Source organism: Hydra vulgaris, chromosome 04 (assembly GCF_038396675.1).
Source record: "Hydra vulgaris chromosome 04, alternate assembly HydraT2T_AEP".
NCBI lineage: Eukaryota > Metazoa > Cnidaria > Hydrozoa > Anthoathecata > Hydridae > Hydra > Hydra vulgaris.
This window is the reverse complement of record NC_088923.1, coordinates 11,133,435-11,148,215: the sequence shown is the minus strand read 5'-3', so window position 1 is coordinate 11,148,215 and position 14,781 is coordinate 11,133,435. Positions and strand designations below refer to the sequence as shown.

Genomic DNA, 14,781 nt, shown 5'->3' with positions numbered 1-14,781 from the left:
TATGAGATAATGTTAGATGACGTTGACACATTTAACGATTATTGAAATCAATTTTTTTAGATTAGAAGAGTTTTTTAATTAGTCATTTTTTAGATACCAGTCCGCTCAAATTGAAAAATTGGTTGCAGATTTAAACGCTTTTGAAGAAACACGAGATGCTTTACTTAAAGATACTATGAGAAATATTTTTAATCGCTTTGACAAAGAGTATACCTTTATAAAATTATATTTTATTTTCAATGTAAATATATATATATATATATATATATATATATATATATATATATATATATATATATATATATATATAATTTTATGAATAAAATATCGCTTTATTTGTTTTTAGCTTAAGTTTTTTTCGTTTTTAAATATAAATGTTATAAAAATAAAGATATGTATATATTATAATTTATATTATAATTTCTAGATATCAAACATGGGAAAAATCAGTGAAATGCTTGTCCATACTCGATTGTCTTCTTTCATTGGCAACATATTCGTATGGTTTTTTATTTTTTTATTTTTTTTTTAGACTATACCTCATCAAAACTAAATTTTTGTTTTATATAAAATTTGTATTAAGTTGTTTTAATAAAAAAAACTGTTGTTTTATTTTTAAAGATTTATACTGAAATTTATATTTGCAGCCAAATCATGTTTATATTTGCAGCAAAATATATGTTTCGGATATTATCATTCCCACCAAATTGAATATTACTTTAAAAAAACACATTTGAAGACGCGTTTTATTTAAACACAGGTTTGGGATCGTCAATAAATTACGCATTGCTAAATTGATTAAATTAACGGAAGTCGGAGCTCTTCTGCGCAACGATTTTTTGTTGATCTCAATGAGAGCTATTTTGATTTTTTATTTAACTTAAGGCTCTGCGAAGGAAAACTTTTTCGTTTTGTTTATCAGTGAGATTTTGCTTGCGTAATTAAATGATGGTCCCTTTATACATGTGGTTTATACATGTGTTATACATGGTCCCTTTATACATGTGGTTTTATTAAAACTAATTTTTAAACACAGATTCGGTGTTAATATTGCATTTTCCTGTTTAATTAAATATTTTTTTCTGGAAATAATAAATTGTTTTTTGTTGTCGGTACAACAAAAAACCACGCCTTCTTTTTATTATTAGTTAAAGCTATGTTTTTAAGAAAGAATTGAACAACTAGATATTTGGTTAAAACTGTTTTTCGTTAAAGTTTGTAACTTTTTAAGTTTTCGCTAAACTTTGTAAGTAAAACTACTTCAGTATTTTATTGATTCTGTATCCAATTGACTAATTCGGCATCAAATTAGCAATTAGACAAAAAACAGTAGTAATTAGATACTGATATCTAATTGATTCTAATGTTCAACTATTACATTTCGTTAAAATGATATCTTGCTTTAGTTTAAAAAAAAAATGCCTTCTCAAATTTTCATTTTGACCTCTGGTATGTTTGCCTAATATTTCTGGTACATGATGCCAATTCATTGTCACAATTATTTATGGCTTTTTCGCGTCAATTCCATATATCTTTCCTAAGACAATTTGTAAATCCTTTTTTACTATACACTATAAAACGTATTTTTTTAATTTTTACGGACCACTACCGATTAATTGACAATTGTTAGGTATAAAAATTAGAGACTTTTTTCTCCTTTATTGAATTTATTTTATTCTTACTTTTCAATCTGAACACTTTTCTTTTTTCCCTTTTTTTTTATAATAACTTAAGTATATATATAATTAAAAAACATTGCAGTTACAGAGAACAAAATATTGTAATTTAAGTGGTTATTGTTAAATCTATTTCATACTAGAAAGTATAAAATAAAGTATACAGTTTTTAACTTAAGACACAAGTTGAACGTTTTCTCTGTTTGCCACATATTGCGCCATGTATTTTTTGTGTTGCATTTCAACAATTGCATTTAACAAAAAAAGAGTAGTATTCTCGACAGTAGTGGTTTTTTTAGCTTTGGGGAAGTGAATTCAGAAGAAGAAAAAAATCTATTTAGATTAAAAAAATCAATGTATGAATACTGCATCCTGGATATTGTGTGCTTCAGTGTGTAAAACTTCAAATACAACTGCACCTAATTAAATTTTAAAGCTTTATGTTACCATTAAAGAAAAGCTGATCAAAGCGATTCTTAAATCGATCAGATTGATTAGAGCTTTCATTGGTATTTGTATAAAAAGTAAATGAAAATTTCCAATTATTAATAAACGTGTTTAAAAGTCATAATAAGAATTGTGATATAAAATAATTTTGGTTATTTCAAACAATTGAGTAAGTTTTACTTACTCAATTATGACCAAATTTATAACTATATATTACTATTTATAATTATATATTGCTATTTTTACGTATATAAGCTCATTCGTTTATCTTTTCGTATTAGTAGAATTTATTCGTATTGTGATTTGTAATATTATAAATCCATTCGTAATGTTTATTTGTATATCGAATATTATTTATTCATTGTGAATATAGTTCAATCGTATTGTGACTTTTTCTAAAAAATAATTATGTTAATGATACTTTATATTTTTAACAATGTCATAAATTTGGTATTTATTTGTATAAAAAAAAAAAATTTATTACACTGCCGTTGACGGTTTGCAGAAAAGCAATTTCTTTCGATTCTGCGATAAAAAATCGAATTAAATCGCACCGTTTTTTTTTTATAAAAGTCAACTCATAATAAATCGCCTAGTGATTTGTTCTATAAAAACGACAGCTTCGCGATCAAATAATTAAATATCACATTCAGGACTAAGCGCCCCGATTTCTTATCTAAATATCTAAATTTACCGCATTACCGAAATTTATTAAATTGCGATAATGCCACTCCCTCATTTGTATCTTATAATAAAATTTTTTAAAGTAAATTTATTTGGACTCGTAAAAGTTGTTTGTAAAATATTTGTTTATAAACAAAAAATTTCGTAACTTTTCCTTAATATAAAGTTGGAGAAAGCGTTTCCAAACAACTTCTATTATTATATTTACAAAATATATTGCAGCCGCAGTGTAGTGGTTAGTTTTGGCTTTAGTACTGGAGGTCCGTGGTTTAAAGCTGGCTCTGGCCACATATCCGTCATTGGTGAGAACTTAAACTTCCCGGTTAAATGCTATTTCGTGGTGCTCTGTTATAAGACCGTTATGACTATTTTGAGCACCTAAATTACTTTAAAAAAATAGCATTATATGGCATTAGTGTGAATTTAAAATTTACTAAGAGCCCTATTAATATGTATTCTTTTAAACTCTGGTATGCGTGTTTTAACCAGATTTTAAAGATTCAAAAATGTTTAAAAAAATTCTTTTTTTTCTTGTTTCTTTATTGTTACTATTGTTTATTGCTTTTGTCATTTTTATTAATGTTTTTCCTACTATTTTTAGCTTAAATATCGAAGGTCTTTCGTGTCGTCCTCAAGTATGTACTTTGTTAGACGAGAATGGAAACGAAGTTCAGGTTACTAAGTTTTGACAAGTTATATTACAATTATTATTATTTACGGCGTAGTTTTACGTAACATAAAAAAAGTAGTTTCAGAAAGATAAAATATAAAAAATAACTTTAGTGCGTGTGTATTTGTATGTGTGTGTGTGTGTGTGTGTGTGTGTGTGTGTGTGTGTGTGTGTGTGTGTGTGTGTGTGTGTGTGTGTGTGTGTGTGTGTGTGTGTGTTTATATATATATATATATATATATATATATATATATATATATATACATATATATATATGTATATATATATGTGTGTGTGTGTGTGTATGTATGTATATATATATGTATGTATGTATATATATATATATGTATGTATGTATATATATATGTGTATATGTATATATGTGTATATATATATGTATGTATATATATATAAAGCTACAACATTTCTGTCTTCACAGTAGCTATTAATCGCAGCGTTAAATATTGGGAGTAAATCCTTATGCATTTAGTTTTTCAGGAGATTTATCTTTTTATTAAAATGTTCAAAACTGTTTAGCCTTTTTTTGAGTTTGTGAATTGTCGTCATCCTTGCATGCCGAGTGCCAGTGATCTGATTCCAAATGATATATTACTTGGAAAAAATGAGGTATCTTGTATTATTTTTTTATGCGTTGCATTATATTTATTTAAGCAAGAGTTTATTTTAAAATGTTTTTAATATATAATTGTCACTTAAGTTTTATGAAATTTTTTCTTATAGCAATCTGGTAATAATAAAAAAGCTTCTTGCTGTTTATTGATTACTGGACCGAACATGGGAGGAAAATCAACGCTGATGCGACAAGCTGGAGTTTTACTCATCATGGCCCAAATGGTAATATCTAGATTATTTTTTTAATAGTTTTGTCTGATACTGCAATATTTAGTGAAGAAAAGATTGTTTTGATGTGCCACAAAATGTTTTGACTTACATAGGGTTCTTACGTTCCGGCTGAAGTTTGTCGCTTTACGCCTGTTGACCGTGTCTTTACAAGGCTTGGAGCGCGTGATAGAATCTTACACGGCAGGAAATTTTTTGCTTTATTTTTTAAACATATTTTGTAGTGTTATTTTTTTGTAATGTCGAATTTATAATATTTTTATAGGTGAAAGCACATTTTTTGTTGAGTTAAGTGAAACCTCTACTATATTTCGACATGCCACAAAGCATTCGCTTGTGTTGCTAGACGAACTTGGTGACTGTTTTTATAACTTGTTATAAAGTTAATTTATAAAAATCATTTTGTTAATTTTGTTTTGTTTTGTTTTTATTATTGGAATGTTGAAAATCATTAATATTTACTTACAAAAGTTTTTTTTTTAACAGTTTTTTTTTTTGAATGCAAATTTAGGTAGAGGAACCGCAACTTATGATGGTACTGCTATTGCTTCAGCCGTCTTACATGAACTTTCAAAAGGGTTAGGTTGTCGCACTCTTTTTTCAACACACTATCATGGGATTGTAGACGAATTTGCAAATATACCGAATGTAAAAGTTGGTCATATGGCAAGTTCTTACATAAGATTTTGAATAAATAAAAATATCTTGCCATTTAATTTTGTTGCATCTTGTATTCAACGTATCGGTATTATACCAATATTATATCTTATATCAATATGCAAGATACTATTTTTTTATTTAAATTTCTAATATATAAAAAAAAAAAAATATGTTAAAATTTTTAAAGGCATGTATGGTGGAATGTGATAATGAAGATGATGATCCTACGAAAGAAAATATAACTTTCCTATATAAACTTACTAGCGGTGCTTGTCCTAAAAGCTACGGTTTTAACGCAGCTAAATTGGCAGGAATACCGTTGTGTGTAAGTCAATCTATATTTTCAGTGAAGATTATTTTTATTTTTTTTTTTATGTATTAAATATTAATTTTTTTTTTGTTCAGATAATAAAATCTGGTCATGTTAAAGCAAAACAGTTTGAAGAATCAGCTAGAAAGATTCGCATTTTGAGGTATCAGAAATTAGTTAATCTCAAAACATATTTTGATTTTTTTGACTTTTAAATTACTTGCTACTTGTTTTATTTTACTTGTTAATTAATAAAAGAGGTTTTGCGGTTTTTTAATCAAAACTTTTGATTTGTTTGACTCAAAAAAAAAAAAAAAAAAGGCAATCGTTTTCGGCTATTGTATGTAATTAGCAATATTACGTATATTAATATTACGTAATATAGTAAGATATAGTATAACGAAAAAGAAGATCCTTTTTTCAGAATACTTTCTGAAATAAGTTATAAAGAAAAATCTAAAAAGATATAAGCTTGTAAAATTGGACACGCAATAATACATAGTTAATTACTAAATGCAAACTTAAAATCGCTTGTGTTCTGTCTCAAAAAAAATCTTATTTCCTCATTAATTAACTTTAAGTTTTATAACTTAATCTTAGTGAATAAATTAAGAAAATAAAACAATCGCTTCAGATTGCCTTCAGATTCCGTTGCACGAAAAACAAGCCGTTTGTTTTACTGCAGCGCTAAGAAGGTTATGCAGAGCAGCGCTTTTTAGTCAACTATTAATAGAACTAATAATAGTAATAACTTGAATAATAAAATCATAGGCAAAACTGCGTCAGTTTTGTTGGGTCTGGTACAGTAACCATTTTAAGTAGGTTGTGTGACTTATTTGTCGAATTTTTTACTAAATGTTTTAAACTCGTACGCTTAATCGTTAAAAACGCTTGATCTTGATGAAAAATGCTACATGTGCAATGCCGGTATTGATAAATTTTGAATATCGAAAACCGGTGTTAAAATTTTTTTTGTATTATGGAAACTCTAATGAGAGCATTTCAACAATAAGCCAACCGCAAGTGTAAAATTAACAAACAGTGCAAATCAAATTAAGAAAATGCGAAAAGTATCCGAAATGTTGTGATGAAAATTCAGAGTTCACATGAGAAAAGTTTATCGGTTAGTTGTTTTGTATGTTTGCCAAAATATAGAGAGACTAGGCGATAACTTTTTTATATAAAAATATGCTACGAATAAAATTTTTTACATATATGATTAATTTATTTAATTGCTTATTAAACTATATACAATGTTTTCTTTCTATACATGATTTCTTGTGTGATTTACCGCGTTAATCATATTAGCAATTTTAAAAAGTTTATTTAAAAAAAAATTTATATTAACTTTTTTACCTGAAAACATTTAAATTCATTCTAAATGTTCAATTTAATCCTATGCTTGTGGCTGATGTGGTTAGGTACATGCTGATATTTATGCATCAGCTTGTTTCTATCGACATTGTTATCTATTTAAGCTTATACTCTAGAGCTAAATGTATATATATTGCATTTTAAAATATTTTAATGTAATTTTTGAATTATATTCTAAATTACATTTAGTAATTAAATAGTTAATAACGAAGTAATTAAAAAGAATAAATAGATATGTTCCAGAGACTTGCATTTAAATTATTTTTTTAGTATTTGTATAAAAAATAGAAGTACAAATAATATTTTTTTTAAATGATTCTCTCAAACCCGATGGCATCTGATGCCAATGTTAATGCTAAGTAGTCGATGGATCGGCGCATCTATAATAGAAATTTATTATTAAATTTTTTATAATTACAGATTATTCCCTTGACAACTCTTTCACGCGACTCATTTTGAGCAATATTATAAATGTGCAATGAAAGAAAAATCTGAATATTTTTAAAAATTTATAGGTCATCGTATCATGCATTTATTTATTTTTCTAATACTCCGAATGCTGTATTACTATTCTTAGTAAGTAATAAAAACAACTCACAGCGCGCTGTTAGTTGTTTATATTACTAAAAATAATGATATAGGGGAGAATTAGAATTAGATCTGGAGAATTAGAAAAATAAATACCACTTCATGCTGCAGCGTAAAATGGCTGTAGTGTTGATTAATTTTATACAATTGCCAAGTGTGTTTTCTTAACTTGTTTTTCCATGTGTTGTCTTTGTTATAGGTCGATACTTAGTGCAAGTCCAAACGAATTAAGGAGGAAGCTTCAATTGTGTTAATTTTTGTAAAGTTTTGATTTTGTTTTGTTTACTTTGATGTTTTGCAACTTGTTATTATATGTAAAGAACTGACTATTTTATAGATTTGACTTTTTAAGTTTTCAGGTGTCACCTACTAATAAAAGAAGAAGTGTATAAAAACTTTTTACGGCTTTAAATCGTTTTGGTTCTTTACTTTCAAGTGTCAAAATGTAAAACCTTTTGCAGCCTAAAACCTAAAAACATTTACAATTTAATTAAATTGAGATTAATCATTAAAATAGACCAGTTGGCCTAGTTTTCTTTTGGACAAAGCGCTTAAGGGTATTAGAAGACTGCCTAATTTACCCTAAATACATTGGTCCATAAGGCATGACATTAAAATAACAACTAAAACTTAAAAAACAAGTGACTTTTATTGAAAATTTTTTCACTTTATCGGTGTCTAACAAAGTGGACGAGTATGCTTCCGTCTACCCTGAAAATTAAAACAAAAAATTTTGATAAAATGTTTTAACGCTGTAAATGCGTTTAGACAAATATTTTGTACCATCTAATCTTGAACAGAACGCAAATAAACTGGAAACGAAACTAGAGACTAGAGAAGATGAATTGGTATCTTATAATCTAGACTTCCAGTAATATAAGTGTTACAAGAATAAGCTAAAAATGTACAAATAGAGAGTTTGTTCATAACAGAAACAAGGTTTCTCACCGCGCACGAAAAATACGTAGGCTGATTTAAAAATTTTATATTTGTTTTAAAGTTTACATCCTGGTGTACAGGCCTGCACTGCGAATTATATAGTTGTGGTCTGATGTAGGTCAAATATAGCGTTGTCTGGAGGGCGAGACTGGCTATAAGAATTCTATTTGCTGGTGAAGCTACACTTCGCACTTTATCACTAATCTTGAAGTTGTGCAAGACAATGACTCCAAGATCTTGTTCGGATTTTGTTACAATTAAATTGCATCGACTACCTTTATAATCGGACATTGACTAGATCTTTTATAAATTGTTTTGCCAACATGCATAACCTTATTTGCTTCAATGTTAAAGGATATAAGAAAAAGTTGTGGCCATTTGACGGCTTTAATCATGCCATGGTTACGCAATCATCTGGTGATCGCGTACTGTCGATTACTGTCATCAGCATTAAGTTTCATTAGATATGTAATTTCAGGCAGATCTTTGATGAAGAATATAATTAAGTGGGACGAGTACTGATCCCTGAGGAACTTTAAACATTACATTCACCCATTACGATACAAAAGTTTAACTATATGTTGCGGCCGATCGCTCAACTATAATTCTATCAGTTTTGAGTGCGTGCGTAAATATTTAAGTAAACGGATTGTTTATTTTTGAACGTAACAAACGGCTAATAAAAGTATTACGAATACTCAAAAAAAACAATGGATATTCGTGAAAACACATTAAATGAAGCTGTGTAGCGACAAAATCGATAGGCTAGAAGTTAAAAAATTAATTATGCAAGAAGAAAATAAAAGTTTAAATAATGAAGTGACCCTAATCAAAAAGTCCCATAGAATCCTATAAGAATTTGAAAAAAAAAGAATTTCAGATTTGAACCCCATTATATTAGAAGGTGTTTATAGTTATCAAATTTTGTCTTTTTTTTTCTTTGTTCCAAAATTCTATATATCCTATAGGATTTTTTGACTAGGAAAGTGACCTAAAAAAAAGTGTAGAAATCGTCAGCGACAAACATGAAAATTTAATATCGGAAATACCTGTTTCTAAAAAAAAAAATCATCAGCTTATCAACTGAACTATAACAACATAAAAATAGAAAAAGGATCGTTCTTTTAAAGATAGGAATCGCCGAAATTATTTAAAACTTAATGGAATAGAAGAAAAAAAGTTGAAACCTGGCAACAGGTTTTTCAATTTTACTGAAAGTAAAATTGAAAGTCAACTTTTAAAAACTAAATTGGGATTAAATGATTTTTTTTTTTTTTTCAGTGTCTAATGTTAGTCGTGTTACATAAGTCGTAATACAATTGATACATAAACATAAGTCGTAATACTAATTGATAATTATTATATATACTACTATACTATTTATTAAATATTAATTAAAATAATAATTCAGCGTACTAACAATATAAAGCTAGGTTTCCGAAAGAAGATCAAAAGGATCTTATCATCGGAACCTTAAAAAGTCAAAATATTTATAACATATATATATTGAAGATTTATTTATTTACATCATGCAAAGATACAACACATTTTAATATATAATAAGCTTAAGATTTAACAAATACATTTTACATACATTTTTAGTAAAATTTTAGAAAGTCCTTAAAGAGAATAAATTTTTTTTAAATTAATTTTAAAAACAAGAATAGGTAACGGAAGGATAAAATTTGGTAATAATATTTTATTCCAAAGATGGAGTGCACGATATGAAATACAAAATTAATTGAACTTAGTTTTTTAAATGAACCTTTTTGTAGAATTATTTCTTAATGTGTATTTATTTATTGGTTTTATAGAAAAAAGATCGTTAAAAGCGAATAATGATAAATCGTTTTTCCAAATAAAGTTGAAACAAAACATTAAATATGTTCAGTTTATAAACATCTAGTACCTTCATATAATCAAAAAAGTATTTTGAATGTGTAAAATTCCGTATTCTGAATATTATTTTGAATATGTAATAGTATTTAGAATAGTATTTTGAAAGTGTATTATCCCTTTAATAATATTGAAGAGACTCTAAGAGCTCTGAGAGAGCTCTTAGAATCTCTGAAAGAGCTCATAGAGTTGGGCGAAAAAAGAGAAAATAGAATTACCATAGTGAAATTTTTAAACTACAAAGACAAGAACACGATATGGAAAAGTTTTCAAAAGCGACATTCGGTAATAAAAATGTGTTATTAACGAAGATTTTAGCGAGAAGAAAAAAAGGAAGTTAATTGCGGATAGCAAAGAAAAAAAGTTTCTTTTTATTCCAAAGTTATAAAATTATTTAAATTCTAGAATGGATTCAAATCAACTAAATAATTTTGAATCAATTTCATTTAACTTTTTTGTCAAACGAATAATTTTTTACTTGATAATGAATCCAATCCTGACATAAATTATTTTAGCGAAGCAGGTGCTCTGCAAAACTGCTCTTACTTTTATAACATTGAATTGAAAGATTTTCTTAAATAGGATTTTCCTAATGTTATTTTAATATAAGATGTTTAAAAAAAATGTTGATAATTTATATATTAACATAATGGAGACTACAGAGACTTGGTGCAGCTCTGATGGTATTAAAAATTCGAATCTCCAACCTACCCGGTTTTAATATAATTTCATTTCACAATTTCAAGCGCATAAAAATAAAACGCATGGTGATGGTGTTCTTTTTTACGTAAACGAATCCTAGCGGTTTATTTACAGGCCTATCTTGAATATTTTTTGATGGCGATAAACGTTTTTTATGTAATTGAAAATTTTTATGCATTATGAAATTTTAACTAAAAATACTGAAAATATAATTTTAAGTTGTTGTTATCGTCCACCAACTGGCGTAATTGAAAGTTTTAATGCAATTTTTAAAAATGATATAGGTAGATTAGGGTAATATGACCACCTTGGTAATATGAGCATACTGAAAAATTTCTAAGATCTAAGCAGTGAAGTTATAGTTGCTTTACATTTTTTTGAATCCACTTTATGTGATGATAACAGAAATCAGTATAATTAGCGAATATTTATACGCAGTAATTAACGTTTAAGTTTTGTTAATAACGAATCATTGTATTCCACAAATTAGTTCTAATTGTCAGGATAATATTTTTTCACTTAATGATTTTTTTTTTTTTTTTTTTTGAGCTAATTTAAAGTGCTTATACTGGGTAATATGAGCACTTTTACTAGTTTTTTAAAACCTCTGTGTTTTTAAGAAATAATTTCGGGTGCCCAAATATCTATGGGTACCCAAATATCTACTTTAGAATTGTTCTTATTTACTTCAACGTTTTTTACAATATTCTTTATTATATAAGACAGTTGCGTAATATTTCTTCAGGTATTTTTGGAAATTTAGGCTCTAATAATATTTTACCCTCTCATTAAGATTTATTTAAAAAGCAAACTTGGACATTGAAAAACGGGCCAAACAGACTTAGCTATTTTAAACAAGTTAGCTCAATCGTTTGATATTTTTTTATAAAAAAACTCCAAACAAAAAAGTTTTTACTACCGAGTTAGACAAATAAATTATTAAATCTGTTGTTTGTGCCAAAAATCGATTCTCAATCCAAATGGAAACTACGAGCAAAAAAAGGTGATAAAAGTATAAATGATTTCTATTCACATATAAAAAAAATACGGGGATATAAAAAACAAAGCAAAAATAGCCAATATATCCAATTAAAGCAATAATTCCAAAGATAAAAAAAATATAAAAATTTACTTGAGAAACAAAAAACATATTTTTCTTGAGATTAAATAAAAATATAAACTTTAACAAAAATTACAAAAAAATTTTATATTCAACATAAAAAAGCATCAAAAATACTTATAAAAACAATTTAAATTGAAACATGGGTTTCATTATTGTATAGCTTTAGGTTTAGCTTGTATAGTTTTAGCTTTCATTATTGTATAGCTTTAGGTATAGCTTTAATGGTATGAAGATTTTCAAACTTCGTTTTAGCTTTTTGAATACAATCAACATTTAGAACATTTCTTAATTTCTGCTATGTAGGAACTCTCGAAAATCAGTCATAAGAGAAGGAATGCAATCTAAAAACGGAACCAAATTATTAATTGAATACACTTAATACACATTAATTTGTTATGTATTATTTATTTATATGAAAACTTAAAAATCTGACTAAACAGATAACAAATAAGAAACTTACTTTGTGAGGCTGTTTTTCTTTTGTGAAAGTTCCAAGATTTATTATTGCAAGTTTGGATTAACAAGTCTTTTTAAAAAAGCAAGGCTAAAATTAATGAAAAATAAGAATTAGCATTAACTCATTTAACCATCATTACCAGGTAGCTCCATTCTGAATGACACTGCTGAATTAGGATCATATATATTTAGCTGACAATATGTGGTTAGAAAACCTTCTTTAGGTCTTAAGTTTCCAACACGATGCAAAGTTTGCCCATAGACCCTGAAACAGAAAGGACCATTATTTGAGGGAGGAGCTATTTTGATTGTAAAGGAAGCAAAAGGTAGAGAGGAACTATAACTCCTTAGGTGTTTAAAAAAAATTGCCCTATAAAGAAAAGACTATTTGATAATATTTGTATTTGTTTTTTTAATACTCAAAATAAAACTTTGCTGAAAGTCAATTTCATATTTACTCCGGTTACTATTGGATGTTTATTGTTACAACTTTATGCAATCTTACTTTGTGATAGGAGTTAAATAGTAACTTTACAAGTAACTTTACATGACAAAAAAATATAGAATCAAACATTTCTGCTTCTTTACAGTCTTCTGCTTCATTACAGTCCAAACATTCTCAATAATATTGAGATCTGGACTGTTGCCTGGCCAAGGTTCCAGTAGCGGGATGTTTTCAGAACGCAGCCAGTCCTTAACAGCCTTGGTACCATGACAAGGTGCGCCATCATGCTGGAAATGAGTGATGCCATGTATTGGTACAAATGGTGGCAGCTTATCCATCAGTATACTCAAGTAAACAGCACCATTGATCGTTGTATTTTTAGGCATAATCCAAATGCCGGCACGATCGATACCAGAGACTGCTCCCCAACTTTTGGAGCCTGTTTGACTGTTGGTATAACGTATTTTGGATTATGCCTCTGATTTGGTGGGCGTCTGACATGTCTACAAAATGAGTAGAATTGCGTGAATGTTGTCTCATCTGAAAACATCACTTGTTTCCACTGGGCTGGTGTCCACTGCCTGTACTTCTGACAAAACGCTATGCGATCGCGAATATTCTTTGGTGAAATCTTCGGCTTCCGTGCTGGTCGGTAAGATTTCAAGCCTGCATCAAACAATTGTCTGCGTATTGTCCGACTGTTTGGTTTCTTGGATGGTGATCCAGGCAGTTTGCCTCTAATGGCACTTGAGGATGCTCTTGGTGATTTTTTTGCTGCCTTTATTATAGCATTATCCATACAGTTGCTTGTAACCTTCGGGCGCCCAGCGCGTAAACGGGATTTAAAACTTTTCAGCTCTTGATTTCTCTTTGCAGTAGCTACAACAGTGGAATGTGAAATACCGAGCTTTTTGGCTATCTGTCTTATAGAAATGTTCTCTTTGTACAAAATAACGACCTGAGCTCGTTTTTCAGATGTCAGATCTTTACCGCGTACCATTTTAACTAGTACTGCTTCAAATAAGGTCTCCGTAATATAAAATGTTCCAAAATATTTCAGTTATATCTGAAAATAAACATGTAAACATCAATTTTAGACGTTAAGTGACAATTAGCACAAATTGGTACAAAATTGTAGCACTAAAGTAGCCCAAAAGCAATTCAGAGTAGAATACATTAAAAATATGCGAAAATCGCAGTGGTCGCAAACTTTTGTCCATGACTGTATATACAACCGAGAGTCATGTTCTAAAGATATTGTTATCCACAAAAAAAAAAGAAACTCTCAAATAAAAATAATACAAAAAAAATATAAAAAAGTACAAAGATAATCATCAAAACTATGACATATAAATTCAAATTGATTGTTACTTTCATTGATTTTTGAATATGACTAGTAGCTGAGAGTCTTTCTGACATTTACTCCTGAAACTTTTGCAGATTCTAATTTTCCTAACTAACGCAATCTTATTTTGCAGTAGCACTTAACAAGTAACTTAACAAGAGTAAAGATATGATTTTCATAAATTGGATATCAAACATGGTTATCCATATTTCGAAACACGAAAGATAAATTTATTGCTTCCAAAACAGAAATTGCAATAGCATCAACTATACTGCATTTTATTCTTGGCAAATTTCCAGAAAGTGTTGATAACATTCTAACAATATTTTGTTCAGTCATTTCACACACTTTGATTACACTTATTGAAGGTTTGAAAAGACCACCTCTATATTTAAAAGAAAGAAAGGTAGATTCATAATGATACTCGATTGAACCAATAGCTTTACAGTATTGTATGCATACCAATTGCTTTTCAGCCATTTTGGCAACATAACCAGCAATATATGATATAGTAGATTTTTTATACTCGGATAATATATTTAGATTTGGTGCTTTTAAGTAATCGTGATCAGTAGTTTGTGGTGTTATATTAACTTATAGATTGT

General features: G+C 28.0%; 1 protein-coding gene across 1 annotated transcript in view; it reads left to right on the top strand.

The window, feature by feature from the left end:
* The window catches only part of LOC100209507 (DNA mismatch repair protein Msh6), a 109,146-nt gene extending 101,540 nt beyond the window's left edge, over positions 1–7,606 (top strand). The window contains exons 32-42 of the mRNA XM_065795435.1: positions 94–207; positions 428–499; positions 3,409–3,481; positions 4,015–4,104; positions 4,219–4,332; positions 4,434–4,521; positions 4,604–4,693; positions 4,850–5,004; positions 5,186–5,323; positions 5,404–5,471; positions 7,470–7,606. Of these exons, the coding sequence (XP_065651507.1) occupies positions 94–207; positions 428–499; positions 3,409–3,481; positions 4,015–4,104; positions 4,219–4,332; positions 4,434–4,521; positions 4,604–4,693; positions 4,850–5,004; positions 5,186–5,323; positions 5,404–5,471; positions 7,470–7,524 (1,057 nt within the window). The 3' untranslated portion in view covers positions 7,525–7,606. The remainder of the gene's footprint in view (positions 1–93; positions 208–427; positions 500–3,408; positions 3,482–4,014; positions 4,105–4,218; positions 4,333–4,433; positions 4,522–4,603; positions 4,694–4,849; positions 5,005–5,185; positions 5,324–5,403; positions 5,472–7,469) is intronic.
* The last annotated feature ends 7,175 nt before the right edge of the window (positions 7,607–14,781 follow it).